We start from the raw sequence: 17,648 nt of genomic DNA, 5'->3' as shown, positions 1-17,648 counted from the left end.
TTGAACTGACAAGGGAAAGATCTATTTTTGTGACTGATGTGGGACCCATGACATGGATAGGATACAGGTGGTTTTGCTGAAGGAGTGTAAGCAGCTAGCAAGTTTGAAAAGCAGAATCACAAAGATAATATCTGAATCACATGCAAAAGGTCAATTAAGATGAAAATGATGAAAGTTTAGCTTAAAGACAGGTTTTGGGAAATAAGTTTAAATTTATAGGGCATTGGCACCAGTGCTAGAGCGAGAGAAATTCCATTGTAATAGATTTTGACTGATCACATCACCTCTTCCTTATCTGTAGAGTACTTGATAAGTTACCTTTTTTATTTTAATATCAAAACTGTTATTCGAATTGTCAACCAGGATAAAACAGTTAGCTGCTTCTGCTACCTCCCACATTAGCAAACCACTGGAAGATCTGAAGAATATGCTTCAGCTATAAACCAAGTTACTTTTAACACCATCTCTACCACTGAGAAGACTGAACTCGAGTATCATATAAACAACATTACCTTCAAGTTCCCAGATGAACACTTGAAAGTTAAACTTTAATTTGGGTGTCTACTGCCTCTCCTCCCAAGTTCTGATTTCCTCATTTAACACTACCATGAAGCACAATCATCATGAGGAACACAGCGATTCAAAAAAAACCGATCTCTACCATCTGTGTGGGCATTAAACTAAGCCTTATAGCCACCTTATGTCTCATGTGCCGTGCATAATTTTGTGCACGAATAACCCTCAGTACTATGGAAACCACCTTTTTTTTGACAACAAACCTGACATTTTTGGACTGCTGTGCTTATCCTTCATCCAGGAATACCATAAAGGCCCACTAAACTGATCACTGCATCTAGATTATAAATTATGTACGAATGCATATTTGTCGTGTATTGACAGGAGCAGGCTTCCTGGGTGTGTCAGTGTGATGACAACACAGTACAAAGACTGGAACATGACTTCAAGATGACTCTTCAGCAGCAGAGCACCCTTGAGCAGTGGGCAGCATGGCTTGATAATGTGGTGACACAGGTATTGAAACCCTATGAAGGGAGCCCTAGCTTTCCCAAAGCTGCTCGTCAATTCCTGCTTAAATGGTCCTTTTACAGGTAGGTCTTTAATTAAAATTTTATGATAGATCTTAAATAGACTATAAGCCAACATTATCTGAGATAGTAGATTAAAGCAGTCATGACCAGTTCCAAGAAAAGAATGCCAGATATACTATCTCTGTTCTCATCGCATTAAGAACATAAGAAATAACAGCAGGAGTAAGCCTTTTATTCATTGTATCCTTTGATTTTCTTAATATCCGCAAATCAATTGAGCTGTGTTTGCAATGGGCCACCACAGTCCTCCAGACTAGAAAATTCCAAAGATTCACCACCATCTGAATGAAATCATTTTCCTTAGCTCATTGCTAAATGGCTTGCCCCTTGTTCTCAAACTGCACTCTTAGTTCAATACTTCTTGGTCATGGAATCTTGTTCCCTACATCTAGTCCTTTAACAATTTTGTAAGTTTTGATGAGATCCACTCTAATTCTTCAAAACTCTAAAGAAAGCAGGCCTAGCCTACCCAATCTGCCCTCATTCAATACATATGCCATCTTTGGAACCATTCAGAGAATTTTCATGCATCCCCTTTGTAGTAAATGCATTACGTCCTTGATAAGGGTGCTAAAACTATATGATATTCCAGGTATCGTCTCACCAAGGCCCCAGAAGATTTTCTTACAACTGTAATTAGTCTGTTTTTTTTTAATGAAGACTAACATCCCATTTGTCTTCCTAACTACCTGCTGCAATTCAGTAGTTCCATTTAACATCAAGAGTATGTATACAATATACAGAAATAAACTACAACAAATTCAGAGTGGATCACATTATAGCACATTTGTTATTTTACTCGCAAGTAGAGATATACTTCCAGCCAAGTTACGTCTGGCAATATAGCTCTGATCTTCTGCTTCAACCAAAATACTTCCATACTTTTTTTTACAAAGAACTGTGATTATGTTGATACATTTCATAACATTACATTTCTCTGTTATCTTCATCCTTTTCTCATTCTCACACTTGATCTTCAGAAGCTCCATTCTGTTTCCCCTTTTTATCAAATTATGTCCTCTGGCCATAAAACAAATTGCCCGTCATCAAAGAAAATGGTTTGTTCCCATATAACACAAATGCACTTGTAAGTTTTCTCAACCAAAGTGGCAAAGCACCTTAGGATTTCATAGATCCCATTTTGTTACATTACTTTTCACAAAAGTTACAAATCAAAAATAATTCAGGATTATAGATATATTTCCACGTGTTGTTTTTTTTACCGAGTTCTCTGATTCAGGAATTGGCAACACACTCTCCCCCGCCCACCACCTGAAGAGAAAGAGAGAGGGCATGCAATCCAAGTACAGAGCCCCTGACAACTAACCCGCTGTTGCTGATGTTCTGTTTTCTCCCATGATGCTTCATTCGCTGGAACCAGCAAAGAATTGGCTTGTCCCCAGGGCCGTAAAGCCTCGGAACCCCAAAGGCACGCTCATCTTCTGGGCTGTATCTTTGCGATATCGAGAAATGGCCAGTTGATGAGCCCCAGGAGCAGGTCCCTTCACTGCAAAAAACCGAAGTTAGAGTGTAGCTGTAGGTCAGGGTCTTAGACAGAACCACATCCACCTTGAAAAGGGAAAAAGATATTAAAAGTAGAAATAAGCTGTTTCCACAGATGAGCTTAAAGAAGTTGCTGGCTAGCATCATCTTAGCTCCCCCCACCATTGCAGACCTTCAGTGATTGTGTTCAAACCAGGTCATTTTGAATATCAAATCTACCCAATCTCTCACCTTATATTAAATACGCTGCCTTTCTGCATCTACCATGAAGCACAATCATCATGAGGAATATAGTGATTCCACATTATATTCTACCTGCCATGTTTCTTGCCAGCTAGTTTCTTCATATTCCCTAAAATCTGCTCCATACACATAATGTCACTTAAATTAGTGTCATCAACAGGCATAGAAATATTAATTTTTGATCCCTTCATCCAAATTGTTGATAGGTTATGAATAGCTGGGGCCAAGCACTAGTTATGAGAAGGATTCACATATTTTGTTTTCTTTCCAGTAACAGTAGTATACATGATAGTATTTCTAATTCCATGACTTTTAATTACTTTCACCACCCTCCTGTGAGAGACTTTCATTAAAATCCAAATACAGTACATCCATTGATTTTCCCTCTCATCTAATCCAATTATAACTTCCCCTTGACCTTAGATTAGTCAAACATAATTTATTTTTTATAAATACGTGTAGCCATTACTTAATCCTGTATCTCTTTTCATCATTTCTAACCAATGGCAGGTTGGTAACTCCCTGTGTTTTTAAATAGTTGGTCATATTTCCTGTTTTCCAATCCACAAGAACAATCTAGAAGCTATAAAAGCATGGCAGTTAACAACTAGGGCATCCACTATCCCTGTAGGGATGTAGATCAGACCCTTTCGATTTATCAGCTTTCAGGCTTATTAACTTTAATAGTACTATCGATAATTGTTAATTGATATAGTTGCTACTTGCTTCAGTTCTTCATTCTCACCAGAGTTTTGATCCTCTAATATATCCAGTAGGTTTTGTGTATCTTCTGTGAGGTCAGGTAAAACAAATAATTGTTTAAATCGGGTTTCCCAGCCTTTTTTATATGCCATGGACCAATACTGTTGGCACCAATGTGTTGGCGCGTGCCCGAGAGGTTAAGGCGTTTGTCTAGTGATCTGAAGGTCGCTAGTTCGAGCCTTGACTGAGGCAGCGTGTTGTGTCCTTGAGCAAGGCACTTAACCACACATTGCTCTGCGACAACACCGGTGCCAAGCTGTATGGGTCCTAATACCCTTCCCTTGGACAACGTCGGTGGCATGGAGACAGGAGACTTGCAGCATAGGCAACTGCCGGTCTTCCATACAACCTTGCTCAGGCCTGCGCCCTGGAAACCTTCCAAGGCGTAAATCCCTGGTCTCATGAGACTAACGGATGCCTATCAATCAAAAGGACCAATACTATTAAGCAAAGGGTCCATGAAACCCCTGGTTTAACTCCTTTGCTATTTCCTTATTTCCCTTTCTAAATTATTATACCTATGAATCCAGTGTTCCTATTTGTCCTTGTAGTCTTTTCCCTTTTATGGACTACTAAAAGTTCTAACAGTTTTCCTGACAGCTCTGAAACCCTTTAAGAAACATTCAAGCAGACACCTGAATGGGTAAGACAACAAAGGATACATACCTAATGCAGGCAACACACACAAAACGCTGGTGGAACGCAGCAGGCCAGGCAGCATCTATAGGAAGAAGTACAGTCGACGTTTCAGGCCGAGACCCTTCGTCAGGACTCACTGAAAGAAGAGATAGTAAGAGATTTGAAAGTGAGAGGGAGAGATCCGAAATGATAGAAGACAGGAGGGGGAGGAATGAAGCTAAGAGCTGGAAAGTTGATTGGCAAAAGGGATGCAGGCTGGAGAAGAGAGAGGATCATGGGGAGAAAGGAAGGGGGAAGGGAGCACCAGAGGAAGATGCAGAGCAGGCAAGGAGTTATTGTGAGAGGGATAGAGAGAGAAAAAAGAGAGGGAAAAAAGTGGGGGGGAATAATAAATAAATAAGGGATGGGGTAAGAAGGGGAGGAGGGGCATTAACGGAAGTTAGAGAAGTCAATTTTCATGCCATCAGGTTGAAGGCTACCCAGACAGAATATAAGGTGTTGTTCCTCCAACCTGAGTGTGGCTTCATCTTTACAGTAGAGGAGGCCATGGATTGACATATCAGAATGGGAATGGGACATGGAATTAGAATGTGTGGTCACTGGGAGATCCTGCTTTCTCTGGTGGACAGAGCGTAGGTGTTCAGCGAAACGGTCCCTTACTCTGCGTCGGGCGGGTCTCACCAATATACAGAAAGCTGCACCGGGAGCACCGGATGCAGTTTATCACACCAGCTGACCCACAAGTGAAGCATCATTAATGCCCCTCCTCCCCTTCTTACCCCATCCCTTATTTATTTATTATCCCCCCCCCTCTTTTTTTCTCTCTCTGTCCCCCTCACAATAACTCCTTGCCTGCTCTCCATCTTCCTCTGGTGCTCCCCTCCCCCTTTCTTTCTCCCCAGGCCTCCTGTCTCATGACTCTCTCCCTTCTCCAACCCTGTATCCCTTTTGCCAATCACCTGTCCAGCTCTCAGCTCCATCCCTCCCCCTCCTGTCTTCTCCTATCATTTTGGATCTCCCCCTGCCCCTCCCACTTTCAAATCTCTTACTACCTCTTCTTTCAGTTAGTCCTGACGAAGGGTCTTGGCCCGAAACATTGACTGTACCTCTTCCTATAGATGCTGCCTGGCCAGCTGCGTTCCAGCAGCATTTTGTGTGTGTTGCTTGAATTTCCAGCATCTGCAGATTTCCTCGTGTTTGCATACCTAATGCAGGCATGACATTAGTGTAGATGGACAGAAAGGTCAACATGAACATGGTGGACTGAAGCGCACCTTTCTGTGCGTGTAACTGTGAGTCAATTCTTGTGTTTCTTGCAGTCTGCAGTCTATTTTTTCTTCCCTTTCTTTATCAATATCTTGGTCCTCACCCTCAATGACAGTCGATTGAGCTGTAAGCATGTTTAACATTAACACAAGTAAAGAGGGTGCTGCATCTACCAATGCTTAGGAGCTGGCAAGTGATTTGATTTCATTGGCATATGTGAGTTCATGTACACAGTGTAAATTATGTAAAGAGCAGCATTATAGTCCAGGTGATGAAATATCATTTCCCTCACACTGCCACCAAGCCCTCTTTGAATAATTGGCCACAGCCAGCACTTTATGGCTCTGTGGTGAATAGCAAAATTATCCATAGCTGATTTATTTCAAAGCAAATTTCATTTCAAGTGCTCATGAAAGCTGCTTTCTGTTGTAGTACATGCTGAGAAGACTCTCTTAATTCACATAACATTTATGGTGGAAATTTATGTTTTATTTCTATTAGATGTCAAAGCTCAGAGGGAAAATTGAATAGTACTATAAAGAAATGTGAAAAATCATTCTACCTTTTTAATATTTAGGACTAATCCAAATATTGGCATTTAAGACAGTCTCATTGAAATATTCTCATTAAGTACAGTAGCTGTGGAATAAAATACAAAAATGGGAAAGGTCAATTTTATGCTGAAAATTGTACTATATTGATGAAAAATTTTGATTCCTGAAGGTACATTAGAGAAAATGTTTCTTTTATTCAGATTCACTGAGATAAATTTCAGATGTACAACACTTATTTTCAGGGACAAATGGTATTGCACACACACCAAAACCACTCCTTTTCCTTTTCATACTTATCTGGAGTATTGATATATTCCAGCAGCCATTTAATCCATTTTCTATACCTATAACTGCATTATTTGTTAATCTAAATGGTGAGTTTTGGCAATGCCTTCAACGCTGACAGATCAAGACTAAGCCTCATTCACTCTTCCAGAAAGTATGTATACTTCTCAGATATGGGTCATTGCACTTTGATCAGTGACGGAACCAGGATGATAATCCCTCTCCAGAAGTTCGGAAATGCTGAATTTAATGTAATATGTCCTGTATTGGTGAAGGCCTTTCTTCGAAAGCTTCGAACATGTGGCATACCTATTACTGGTTCTGAACTTAGGAAGCTATTAAGTAATAAGCCAATTGTAAATGTGAAGATCACGTAACCTTTCTGCCTTCAATGTTTCAACAGTTCCATGGTTATTCGAGACCTGACCCTACGGAGTGCAGCAAGTTTTGGTTCTTTCCATCTGATACGCCTGCTGTATGATGAATACATGTTTTATCTGGTGGAGCACAGAGTTGCTCAAGCTACTGGGGAAACACCAATCGCTGTGATGGGAGAGGTAAAAATTTAGAAGTCCAGAAAATGTGAAAACATCTTTTTACTATAAATATCTACACTATTCTGCAAATCTTGTCACCTTTGAAATGATCAGCTATCAAACATGGAAGAGTGCAGCACAGAAACAAGTGCTTCGGCCATCGATGTTTTGTACCAACCATGATGCTTATCTACTTGCACAAGGCCCATATTCCTCTATTCCTTACCTGTTCATGTGCCCATCACAAATGCCTCTTAATTGCTACTATCCTGTCTGTTTCCACCACAGAATCTGGCAGCGTGTTTCAGACACCTGCCACTCTCTGAACGAGAATAAGAACTCTTGCCTCATAAATCTCTTTTTAAACTTTCCTCCTCTCACCTTAAAGCTATGCCTCTAGTACTGGACATTTCTACCCTGGGAAAAAGATTGACTCTATTTTATCTCTGCGTCTCATAACTCTATACGCTTCTACCAGGGCTCCCCTCAGCCTCCAGCATTCCAAAGAAATTAATCCAAGTTTGACCAATCTCACCTTATAGCTAATTCTGTCTAATCCTGGTGAACCACTTCTACACTCCTTCCAGTGCCTCCACATCCTTCCTATAATACCACCAGAACTACAAACAGTACTCCAAATGCAATCTAATCAAACTTTTATACAGCTGTAACATGACATCCTAACTTCTGTACTTAATAAAGGCAAGCATGTCATACACCTTCTTTACCACTCTATCTACTGTCACAATGGGGGCTTTGGAGGCGGACCCAAATGCAAGACACAGACACTGAAGTGCAAGGAACAGGACTTGACTAGAGTGGGGACGTGACAGAATACAGACAAGGAGCAGGGACAAGAACGCAGACTTGGGCTAGGACCCCGAGCCAGAGACTGGACAAGGACCCAGAACCTGGGTCTTGCCTCGGGCTCGGGCCCCAGAACCAGGCATGGACATGACATGTCTGCAGGACCGGAGGCTGGGGTCTTGAGGCTTGAGCTTGGAGACAGGCTGGGGTCTTGGTCTTGAGGCTAGAGCTTGGAGACAGGCTGCGGTCTTGGTCTTGAGGCCTGCAGGCTGGGGTTTTGGTCTTGGGTCTAGGGTACTTCGAGGCTTGGGTATGGACTCCGAGCCAGAGACTGGGCAGGGACCCAGAACCTGGAACTTGACTCAGGTTCGAACTCCAGAACTAGGCAAGGACAAGACCAGGCTACAGGACTGGACATGGCTTGGGTGAGGAACTCCTGGGTAGGGCGAGACACAAGGACAAGTAAAGGCACATGGACAGGACTCACATAGGACTGGACTAGGCACGGACTGGACGAGGGCCTTCAGGAGCACAGAGCCTTGGACTAGAAGAGACAGGAGCACGGAGCACAGAGCCGGGACCCCTCCTTGGGAACAGGACGTAGGGCCAGGACTCACACATAACACAGAGCCGGGACCCCTCCTTGGGAACAGGACGTAGGGCCAGGACTCACACACATAACACTGAACATGAAGAGACGGATCCCAACACAAGGTGGCAGCAAACAGCCAGGCCTACCTAGCAAAGGCGAGGACACAGAAACAGTTCCTAACACTAGGTAGTGGCAAACAGCCGGGCCTACCTAGCGAAGGCATGGACACAGAGAGACAATTCCACACAACAAAAGACAGTTCCTTATCTTGACCTAACCAGGCTCCAGTCTTGCTCCAGCAGTAAAACTTCAGCGATACAGGCAGGGTATCCAGGCTAGGTGAGCAGGCAGAGAGTCAGGCGAGGTATCCAGGCAGAGAGCCAGGCAAGGAGGGGAATAGAACAGTCCAGCAGAGAATCCCTGGTTTGCAGAGGTATTTATGTCTCAGCCCCAAAACGAGAAACATGTACCCACAACAGAAACTGGGGAAACCAGAAACCCCAGAACAAGGAACCGTGAACTGGACCGTGAACCGGAACACGAACTTCACAGACTGGACTATGACATCTACTTGCGTTGCCATTTTAGGGGAGCTATGCACCTGTATCCCAAGATCCCTCTATACATCATTGCTCTTAAGAATCCTACCATTATGCAATCCTGCTCTTGCATTTGACCTCCCAAAGTCTCCCTTCTCAATTCTCCAGATTAAACTCCAGCTACCATTTTTATCTGGCCTGTATTCTGCCAAATTCTTTGGCAGAGTTGTGGATACTGAGGAGTATTGTCAATTTCTTGTCATCTGTGGACTTAACCAATCAGTTCATGGATATTTTCATAGAAATCATTTATCTATATAATCAAAAACAACAGAGGTTCCAGCACTGATCCTTGGAGTACATCACTGGTCACAGACCTCCAGTCGTATTACATCCCTTCACTGCTATCCTCTGTCTTTTATGGTCAAGCCAATTTTGAATCTAACCTATTAAGTCCTCATGGATTCCGTGTGCCTTAATCTTCTAGATCATTCTACTGCAAGAGACTTGAGCAAGCTTTACTAATTTCTATGTATACAACATCCACTGCCCTATCCTCATCAGTCATCTTCATCACCTCCATAAAAAACTCAATCAAATTTGTAAGACCCATCCTCTTACAAATTTGATTGAGTTTTTTATGGAGGTGATGAAGATCATGCTGACTGTCTCTAATAAGCTTATCCATGGCCAACTATCTCTAATAAGTCTATCCATGGCCTCCTCTATTGTGACAATGAGGCCACGCTAAGGGTCAAAGAGCAACACCTCATGTTCCATCTGGATAGCTTCCAACTAAAAGCATGAACATCACTATCTCTAACTTGCAGTAGTTTGTCCCCCCCCACCATATTGTCTCTTTTTCCATTCCTATTCTACCTCCCCTCGTACTCCTCTTTTACACATCACCTCCCTCGAGTGCCCCCCTTCTCTTTCTCCTGTCAGATTCTTTCTTCTTCAGCCCTTTACCTTTCCCACCTATCGCATTCCAGATTCTTGATTTCCCCCCCCTCCCCATCACCTAGTTTCATCTATCACTGGCCAGCTTGTGCTCTTTATCCTCGCCTCTCTTTCTTCCTTCCTCTGACTTCATCCCCCTTCCTTTCCATTCCTGATGAAGGGTCTTGGCCTGAAACTTTGACTGTTTATTCCCCTCCATAGATGCAGCCTGACCTGCTGAGTTACTTCAGCACTTTGTGTTTGTTGCTCTGGATTCCCAGCATCTGCAGAATATCTTCTATTTCTAATAAGCTTGTGCTTTTCCAGACGCAAGTATATCCTATCCCTAAGGATCATCTATAATTTCCTTACCACTTGTATAAGGCTCACTGACCAGTCATTTCCAAGTTCATTTCTATTGCCCTTCTTAAATAGAGGAACGCTGGCTTTTCTCCAGTTCTCTGGGACCTTGCCTATGGCTAAAGAGATGTAAAGATCCCTGTCAAGGGCCCAACAATCTCCTTTCTTGTGTCTCTCAATAACTTAGGATAAATTCCATCAAGTTCTGGAGACATCCACCAGTATTCTTCAAGCGCGCCAGTACCACCACCTCCTTGATATCAATGTGCCCTAAAATACCAGCATATCCTTCCCTGATTTTGCTTTCCTCCATATCCTTGATCTTGATGAACACTGATTCAAGGTATGCTTTTAGTGACTCACCCATTTCCACTAGTTGTAGCATATATTCCGTCTCTTATCCTCGAATGGTCCTAGCCTCTTCCTAGTTACCCTTTTTTTTAATGTGTTGGGATTCTCTTTCTTCTTTCCTACCAGGGACATTACACAGCCCCTTTTAGGCCTCCCAGTTGCTTGTTTAAGTTCTCTCCTACTTTCTTTTGTATTCCTCAAAGTTTTATTCCAGCTTCCTAGATCTTAGATATTTTTCTTTGTTTAAATTTGTGGCATCATCCAAGTTTTCTGACCCTTACCATCCTTATTTTTCTTTCTCACAGGAACATATTAGTTGGGAATTCTGACCTTAATGACCACCACACATCAGTTGTGGACTTACCCATTGATAGCTGCTTCTAATTTACAGATCCCAAATTCTCCATAACAGCATTGTAATTGGCCTTACCCCAGAAAAGCTAACTGTTAGAAAGAATTCTCCTGTAATCTTTACATTCATTTGATCACTTGGTAGTTTCTACCATATTGACTCTACATGAGAGGCCTTAAGAAAGAAAATAAGACTTCACTGGCTTACATGTGCCATTTCCTCGACCATACCTAGAGATCCTTCCCTTTCTATTTCCTACCTTTTTAAAATCCATTTCCATTTGTTTCCTTTTTCCTATCCTCACCATTAGAACCTGCATAAGAATATCAATAGTAGCAATCAATTAATTGGTCTCCCGAGGCCACTGCACCATTAAGGTTGGGGCTAATCCAGTCATAGTCACTAGATCATTTTCTTGCTCTCATCCAATACACCAACATTTCTTTAATCTTAAGTGTCTGTCAATATTCAATTGACAGACACCTCCACAACTTTTTGGGATAGAGAATTCCAAAGATTCATGACCGTTTGAGAAAGTAACTTCCTCCTCATTCTGTCTGAAATGACCAACCCTTTTTTCATCAACTGTGCCCCCTTTTTCTAGATAGCCCCTGTATAGAAACATTCCCAGCATTCTTCCTGTCAATCCTGAACGTTTCAATAAGATTAGCAATTATTCTTGAGTGCTCCAATGAGTATTTAAAGGTTCACTCTGCTCTACCTTTCATCCTGGAATCAACTTAGTAAACCTTCTCTGCACTGCTTCTGGTACAAATAGAATATGAAGAACAAACACCATGTAATACTCCAGGTTCAATGGTTCAATTTAATGTCAGAGAAATGTATACAATATACATCCTGAAATGCTTCTTCTTCGCACCATCCATGAAATCAGAGGAGTGCCCCAAAGAATGAACGACAGTCAGATGTTAGAACCCCAAAGCCCCCACCCCGCGTGTAAGCAGGAGCAAGCAGCAATCCCCCTCCCCCCACCAGCAAAAAAAAAAGCAAGTATCGGCAACACTACTGAGCACTCAAGTGTGAGCAAAGCAATAGAAAGACACAGACTTTGCGTTTCACCCGGCATTCAACATACCACAGGTTCTCTCTCTCCCTAATAAAGGAGAAACTGGTATCTCCATTTTCCCAGCAAGTGGGGAGACATAACAAACAACTCTCTGGTTCACGATGTTAAAAGTCCATTACGTCGCTTTTTCAAGCTCTGTGCCTGAAGATCGCAAAGATCCCAGGTCTCCAGGCACACAGCAGATGTCCCGACTCCCCCGACGACCATACAGGTCTCCTGTCGTGGTCTCACCCAGGCCCTGTAAAAATTGCAAAAAACCTTCCCTACTGTTATGTTCTATACCCCTTGCATAAAGACCAATATTCCATGAATCTTCCTAATTACTTGTTGTACCTTCATGGTAACTTTTTGTAATTCATGTACAAGGTTCTTTTGTAGTCTCACGCTCTTTAAATATTAATTTTACTTCCTTCCAAATTAATAACCTCACATTTTTCCACAATATACTCTGTTTGGCAGCCTCTTAGTCAGTCAACTTGTCTATATTTCTTTTAGGCTCTCTGTATTCTCTCGCGACTTGTTCACCTGCCTAAGATTTTATCATCAGCAAATTTAGCTGCCATGCATCCAGGTCAACAGAGTGGATATAAATTGTTAAGGCAGCACTGATCCCTGTGCCATCCCACTGATTACTGATATTTGTCTGAAAAAGATTAGTTTATTGCACCTTTCTGTGTTCTGTTAACTGATAACTGCTCAGTTCATGCTATTATATTACCCCCAATCCCATATTTTCTTATCATATGCAGTAACCTTTTATGTGACATCTTATCAAATGAATAGATTGCTGGTTCTCATTTATCCACCCAGTTTATTACAATCTCAAAGCACTCTAACAAATTTCTCAAGTTTCAGTTGCAATTTCTATGTTGACTCTGCTTGCGGTATGATTTTCCAAATGTCCTGCTGTTATCTTATTTTTAATGATTCTCAGCATTTTTCCAATAACAAATATTAGGATAACTCGCCTATAGTTCCTGCTTTTTATCTCCATCCTTTCTTCAATAATGGCATTAAAATTACAATTCATTACAATTTGAAAAAAAATTCAGCGTAAAATAATTATACTCCACCTGGCAAATGGAACAACAGCGGTAAAAAAAAAAATAGGATTTCTAAGACTCATTGTGAAGGTGCAGTAACAGATTTTTTTTTTGTTTTCTGTAATCTGTGGGACTGATCATATTAGTTACTATGCATGCTCCAAGGGACAGGAGTGCCTCAACTGCTCTAATAATTTTTGAACAATTTTCTATACAGTAATTTAACAAATCCACCTACAGCTTAATTGTCCTTTATTTTATCTGTACTGTAACAAGATATTAATGTAATAGTACTGTATTTTAAATTGTGTGAATATTTAAAGTCCTCAATATTTCAGCTTTAATTATCTTTGAAAAAATAGAAATACTGTAATAGGATCACAAAGCACTCGCTAACCATCAAATGCCTGATTACATTAATCATCCCCTAACACATTTTAGTCTCCCCATGTTCTCACAATTTATAGTTCTTAATTAATTTACCAAATTTGAGATATGGCAGTAAAATAGGGCACCCAGGTGAAACCCATGCAATCACAAGGAGAATATACAAATTCCATAGACACCATCCTAGGCTAGAGTTGAATCTGGATCAGTAGAACTGTGAGGCAACACTTCTAGCTGTGCTACCTACCTGGATGCATAGTGAGGTAGAAGAAGGTTGATAATTCGTTCAGGTAAAGGATGTTGGAGAAATGGATAGGTGAAATCTTGAAAGGATCGAAGCATAAGGATGGAAATTTAAATGAGAAATGCTGAGAGATGAGGAACCAGTGCAAATCAGCCTGGACAGCATGGATGAGTCGAGAGCACTTGGTGCCCCGTATGAAGAGTCAGTAGAGATGGTGCTGAGTTGAACTTTATGTCGAAGGATAAATAGGCCAGCCAAGAGAACAATGTAATTTTCAAATGCATGGATATCAAATGCATTGATGAGGGTTTCAAAGGCTGAGAGTATAGAAACTGGTGATCTAACAGAGAGAAGGGTGGTCTTGTTGATGTGCAGTATATGAAATCATCATCTAGGATGTTGAGATTGCACAGAATCCAATTCTTGAAACATTGGCTAGGGGAAGGATAGAGCTAATGGTAATAGTTCCCAAAGTTTAACTAGAATATGATATCAGAGGCAGTGAAGGAATAGACAAAGGAGGTAATGTTAGAAGTCCCCATTTTGAGTGTAAACTCCAAAATAGACAGTGGAGAAGCCAATATATGTGTTAGAGATGAAGAGGTGGGAATTGAACAAGAACAAGTATTTAAATGAAGTAGCAAAAAGACCACAGACTGTATCATGGTGCAGGAAGAAAAACCTTATTTACAGATGCAATGGCTCCGATTGGACTGATAAGAATAGAACTGTGAGCATAGTACTATAAAGCGAGATAAATTACACTGCCTAGATCAAAGATCAGATCTCAGGACTTGGAAATTAGTACACAGTGAGTGACATCAGGTACTTATTAGACCATCTGGGACATCATTGAAAAGCAGAGTCAAGAAATTATGACAAAGAAAATCAACCATACAGAATATGCAACAGGCCCACAGAAAGAAAGATGGGGAAAAGATTGCTATATCCCTTAATAAAATCAGGGGCGCCACAGTAGTGTAGCGGCTAGCAGGACACTTTTAACGCAGGGTGTCAGAGTTCAATTCCAGCACCATCTGTAAGGACCGTGTACATTCTCCACTTCCTCTTGAGTGCTCCAGTTTCCACCCACAGTCCAAGTGGGTCAATTGGTCATTGTAAATTGTCCCGTGATTAGACGGGGTGTAAGTGGGTGGGTTGCTGGGCAGCACAGCTCATTGGGCCAGAAGAGTCCGTTCCACACTGTATTTCTAAATATAAATATAGGGAATTGTTAAAGCAGTTTATTTGCTGACCTTAAACTTAGCATCTTGAATGCCTTTTTCAAATTACCATCTTAATGCTACCAAATTTAACAGCAACAGGTGCGTGCACACAGGCTGGGAACATCTGCCTTGCTCCATCAGAATTAGCCTGCATTCATTAGAAAATTGTTTGATGTCCACAACTATTTCCATTTATAAACTAATTTCTATTAATCAGGGCTGAAAATATTCGAAATTCTAGGTAAATTTAAAAATACATTTTAAAGCTAAACAGAAGTATTATGTGTAAATAGGATTTTAACAGTAGGAGTTCCTTTTCCCAGCTCTGTTCTTGTAACACACAAATTGTGAAAGGAGCATGATAAATGAAGCTTGTTTATGTTGCAGTTTACTGATCTCAGCATGATGTCTCCAATAAACATGGACAAAGGCAAGTATTTCTTGAATGATGTTTTTTCAATTGTTGCATTTGAAAATTTACATGCATTTCAATATTTTAAAAACTTAAAACTGTTTTGACAGTAACAAGTATTAAAGTTATGGTAGACTGATTATCATTTTCAGATGTTCTTCCGCAAGCATAGAATGTTCCTAACTCACAAATACAATTAGCCTGTAACAGTTTATAGAGTTATTCTTGCGTGTGAATGAACTATAGTGGTGTCTGCTTTTTGTGGTCTGCTTACCTTCTAAGTAGCTGGTCAGTGGTGTCGTGGCATCCGCGCTGGACTTTGGGGCGCGTGGTCCCAGGTTCGATTCCAGCCGGCTTCTTGCATGCTTTTTATCATGCTGGGTTGAGCGCCGAGCTATAAACTCGGTCTCATAAAACAGATAAATGCTAAAGAAACGGCAAGGTTGTCACCCGATGCGCCAGTGAGGCGCTGGAGGATATTATTATTTTTATAAGTATGTTGATTCACTCCAGTATTCTTGAAGCTGATTTAAATTGTGATGAATGTATATATTCACAAAAATCTATAATGTACCAGTAGCTGTTTCTTAAACATCGTGATTATTCAGTGTTTTTAGGTGCCATGTTTGCATGATAACGCAGAAATTTAGCATTTTACTATACATTTGTAACTGTGTATTTACACTGATTACTGCCGTGGAATTATAGAATAGGAATGGTAACATTCAGCCCACAGTGCCTGTGCCAGATTTGTGAATTATTTTCTCCTGCCTGATCCTTCTCCAGAGCCTTGCAAGTGTTTCCATTTCTTGTATTTTTCCAATTCCCTTTTTGACATTATCATTGATTGTTTAAGTCCGTCTATCAGGCAGTATATTCCAGATCATAAAGATCTGCTGCACTTCGTGAAATATTTTGTATACAGTAGTTCTACATACCATGCCAAGTATGCTTTGCAGTTTCTTGCCTTCCTATTATCTTTGCCTACCTCCTTCAGGGAAATGAAAATGTCTACCCCATCTCCTCAGTATTGTACCTACTCATGTTTTTCCAACATATTTAATCATTTCACCAATCTTCCTGATGTCTGCAACATTCCTGCTCTTTGTTGTGGTTGTTATTTTGTTGCCAGTGCTGTCCCTAGCAGACCGCACTGCCTGCTTTTCTCCAACCTGAAAAGAAATATACTGGTCCCTACCTCATACTCATTACTCAGTTTTGTACTCATCACTGCTAGCCACTAAATTACAGGAGTAATATGGAAAATAGAAGTTTATGGGATGATTTAAAATTGAAATATGTGCTATCTATTCTACCTCCTTCATCCATTCTTTATTTTACTTCCTTAAAGAATTTTGATTACTAACCACAGTTTGCACAAATCTATGGTATCTTGTCTTAATTAATTCATGCTTCTCTGAATGAGAATTATTTTTATTTTCTTTTGCAATTCTGTGTCCCGCTGTTGGCCTTGGATTGATTGGCTTCTGGTTGTTAAGCTTATCCCTTCTTTGAAGAGAGGTGTGTAACATCTGCAGTCCTCTCACACCTACTAAACATTACTAAAAGGATTGAATGATTGTCCAAAATGTTTCTGTTCTTCAGCTCTGTCTCTGTCAGCAATCTAAGATGCACCACATCTGAATCAGGTTGTTCGTTAACCTTGAATGTTGCCAGCCTGTTCAGCAACACCTTTCTAGCTACTTTCTTCAAAACATTGATGATCCTATTAGGGGATCAAGAGCATATTTGTTAAAGTCTCTGACGTAACTAAACCTTGGACTATTGATCTAAGAATGTAAGTAGGAATCCTGCCATGTAAACTAGGCTATTTAATGCAAGTAATTTTTTGAAATCCGATAGTAAAAACAAGCTGGTTTTACTGTGCAACTACTGAATTGTCCTGAAATCTCTCTCTAGTTAATGAATGATCTTTATGAAAGGAAATCTAGTGTCCAGACTCAGCAAAGCAAGTCCCAGTCCTGTTTTTATTTCACTTAACCACAGTTACTTGTTCTTTCTCGTATACCTATCAACTCCCCTTTGAGGCTTTTGCCATGTATCTACTACACTGGTGACAATTTGCTGTAGCCAGTTAAGTTGCCAATGTATTTTTAGCAGGTGGAGGGAAATCAGAACATGCAGTCATGCAACGAACGTACAAAGTCCACACAGACATCTGATCAAACACACAAGACTGCAGATGAGGCAGAACCATGTGCCGTAATAACGTTCTAATGACAACGCAAGATGTCTTGGTGTGACGCGCTAATTTTTGTTACTTGAAATACAGGAGCTTTTGTAGTTATCACACAGGACCAGTACCATGATCAGGCACAAGAGGAGTGAGCCCAAACATAACATTGCTCATTCCAGATGACGAGGGATGATATCTGCTGCAGATTACACAGT

The 17,648-nt window shown here is 40.9% G+C and overlaps 1 protein-coding gene across 7 annotated transcripts in view; it reads left to right on the top strand.

Moving 5' to 3' along the window:
• The window catches only part of rfx3 (regulatory factor X, 3 (influences HLA class II expression)), a 334,648-nt gene that overhangs the window by 307,058 nt on the left and 9,942 nt on the right, over positions 1-17,648 (top strand). For all 7 annotated transcript variants that reach the window (XM_063068987.1, XM_063068991.1, XM_063068989.1 and 4 more), the window contains 3 exons: positions 901-1,109; positions 6,765-6,918; positions 15,212-15,254. In XM_063068987.1, coding sequence (XP_062925057.1) covers positions 901-1,109; positions 6,765-6,918; positions 15,212-15,254 — 406 coding nt within the window. The remainder of the gene's footprint in view (positions 1-900; positions 1,110-6,764; positions 6,919-15,211; positions 15,255-17,648) is intronic.

The sequence above is a fragment of the Mobula hypostoma genome, chromosome 16 (assembly GCF_963921235.1).
Source record: "Mobula hypostoma chromosome 16, sMobHyp1.1, whole genome shotgun sequence".
In the NCBI taxonomy this organism is placed as follows: domain Eukaryota; kingdom Metazoa; phylum Chordata; class Chondrichthyes; order Myliobatiformes; family Myliobatidae; genus Mobula; species Mobula hypostoma.
This window is presented reverse-complemented; position numbering and strand designations above follow the sequence as displayed.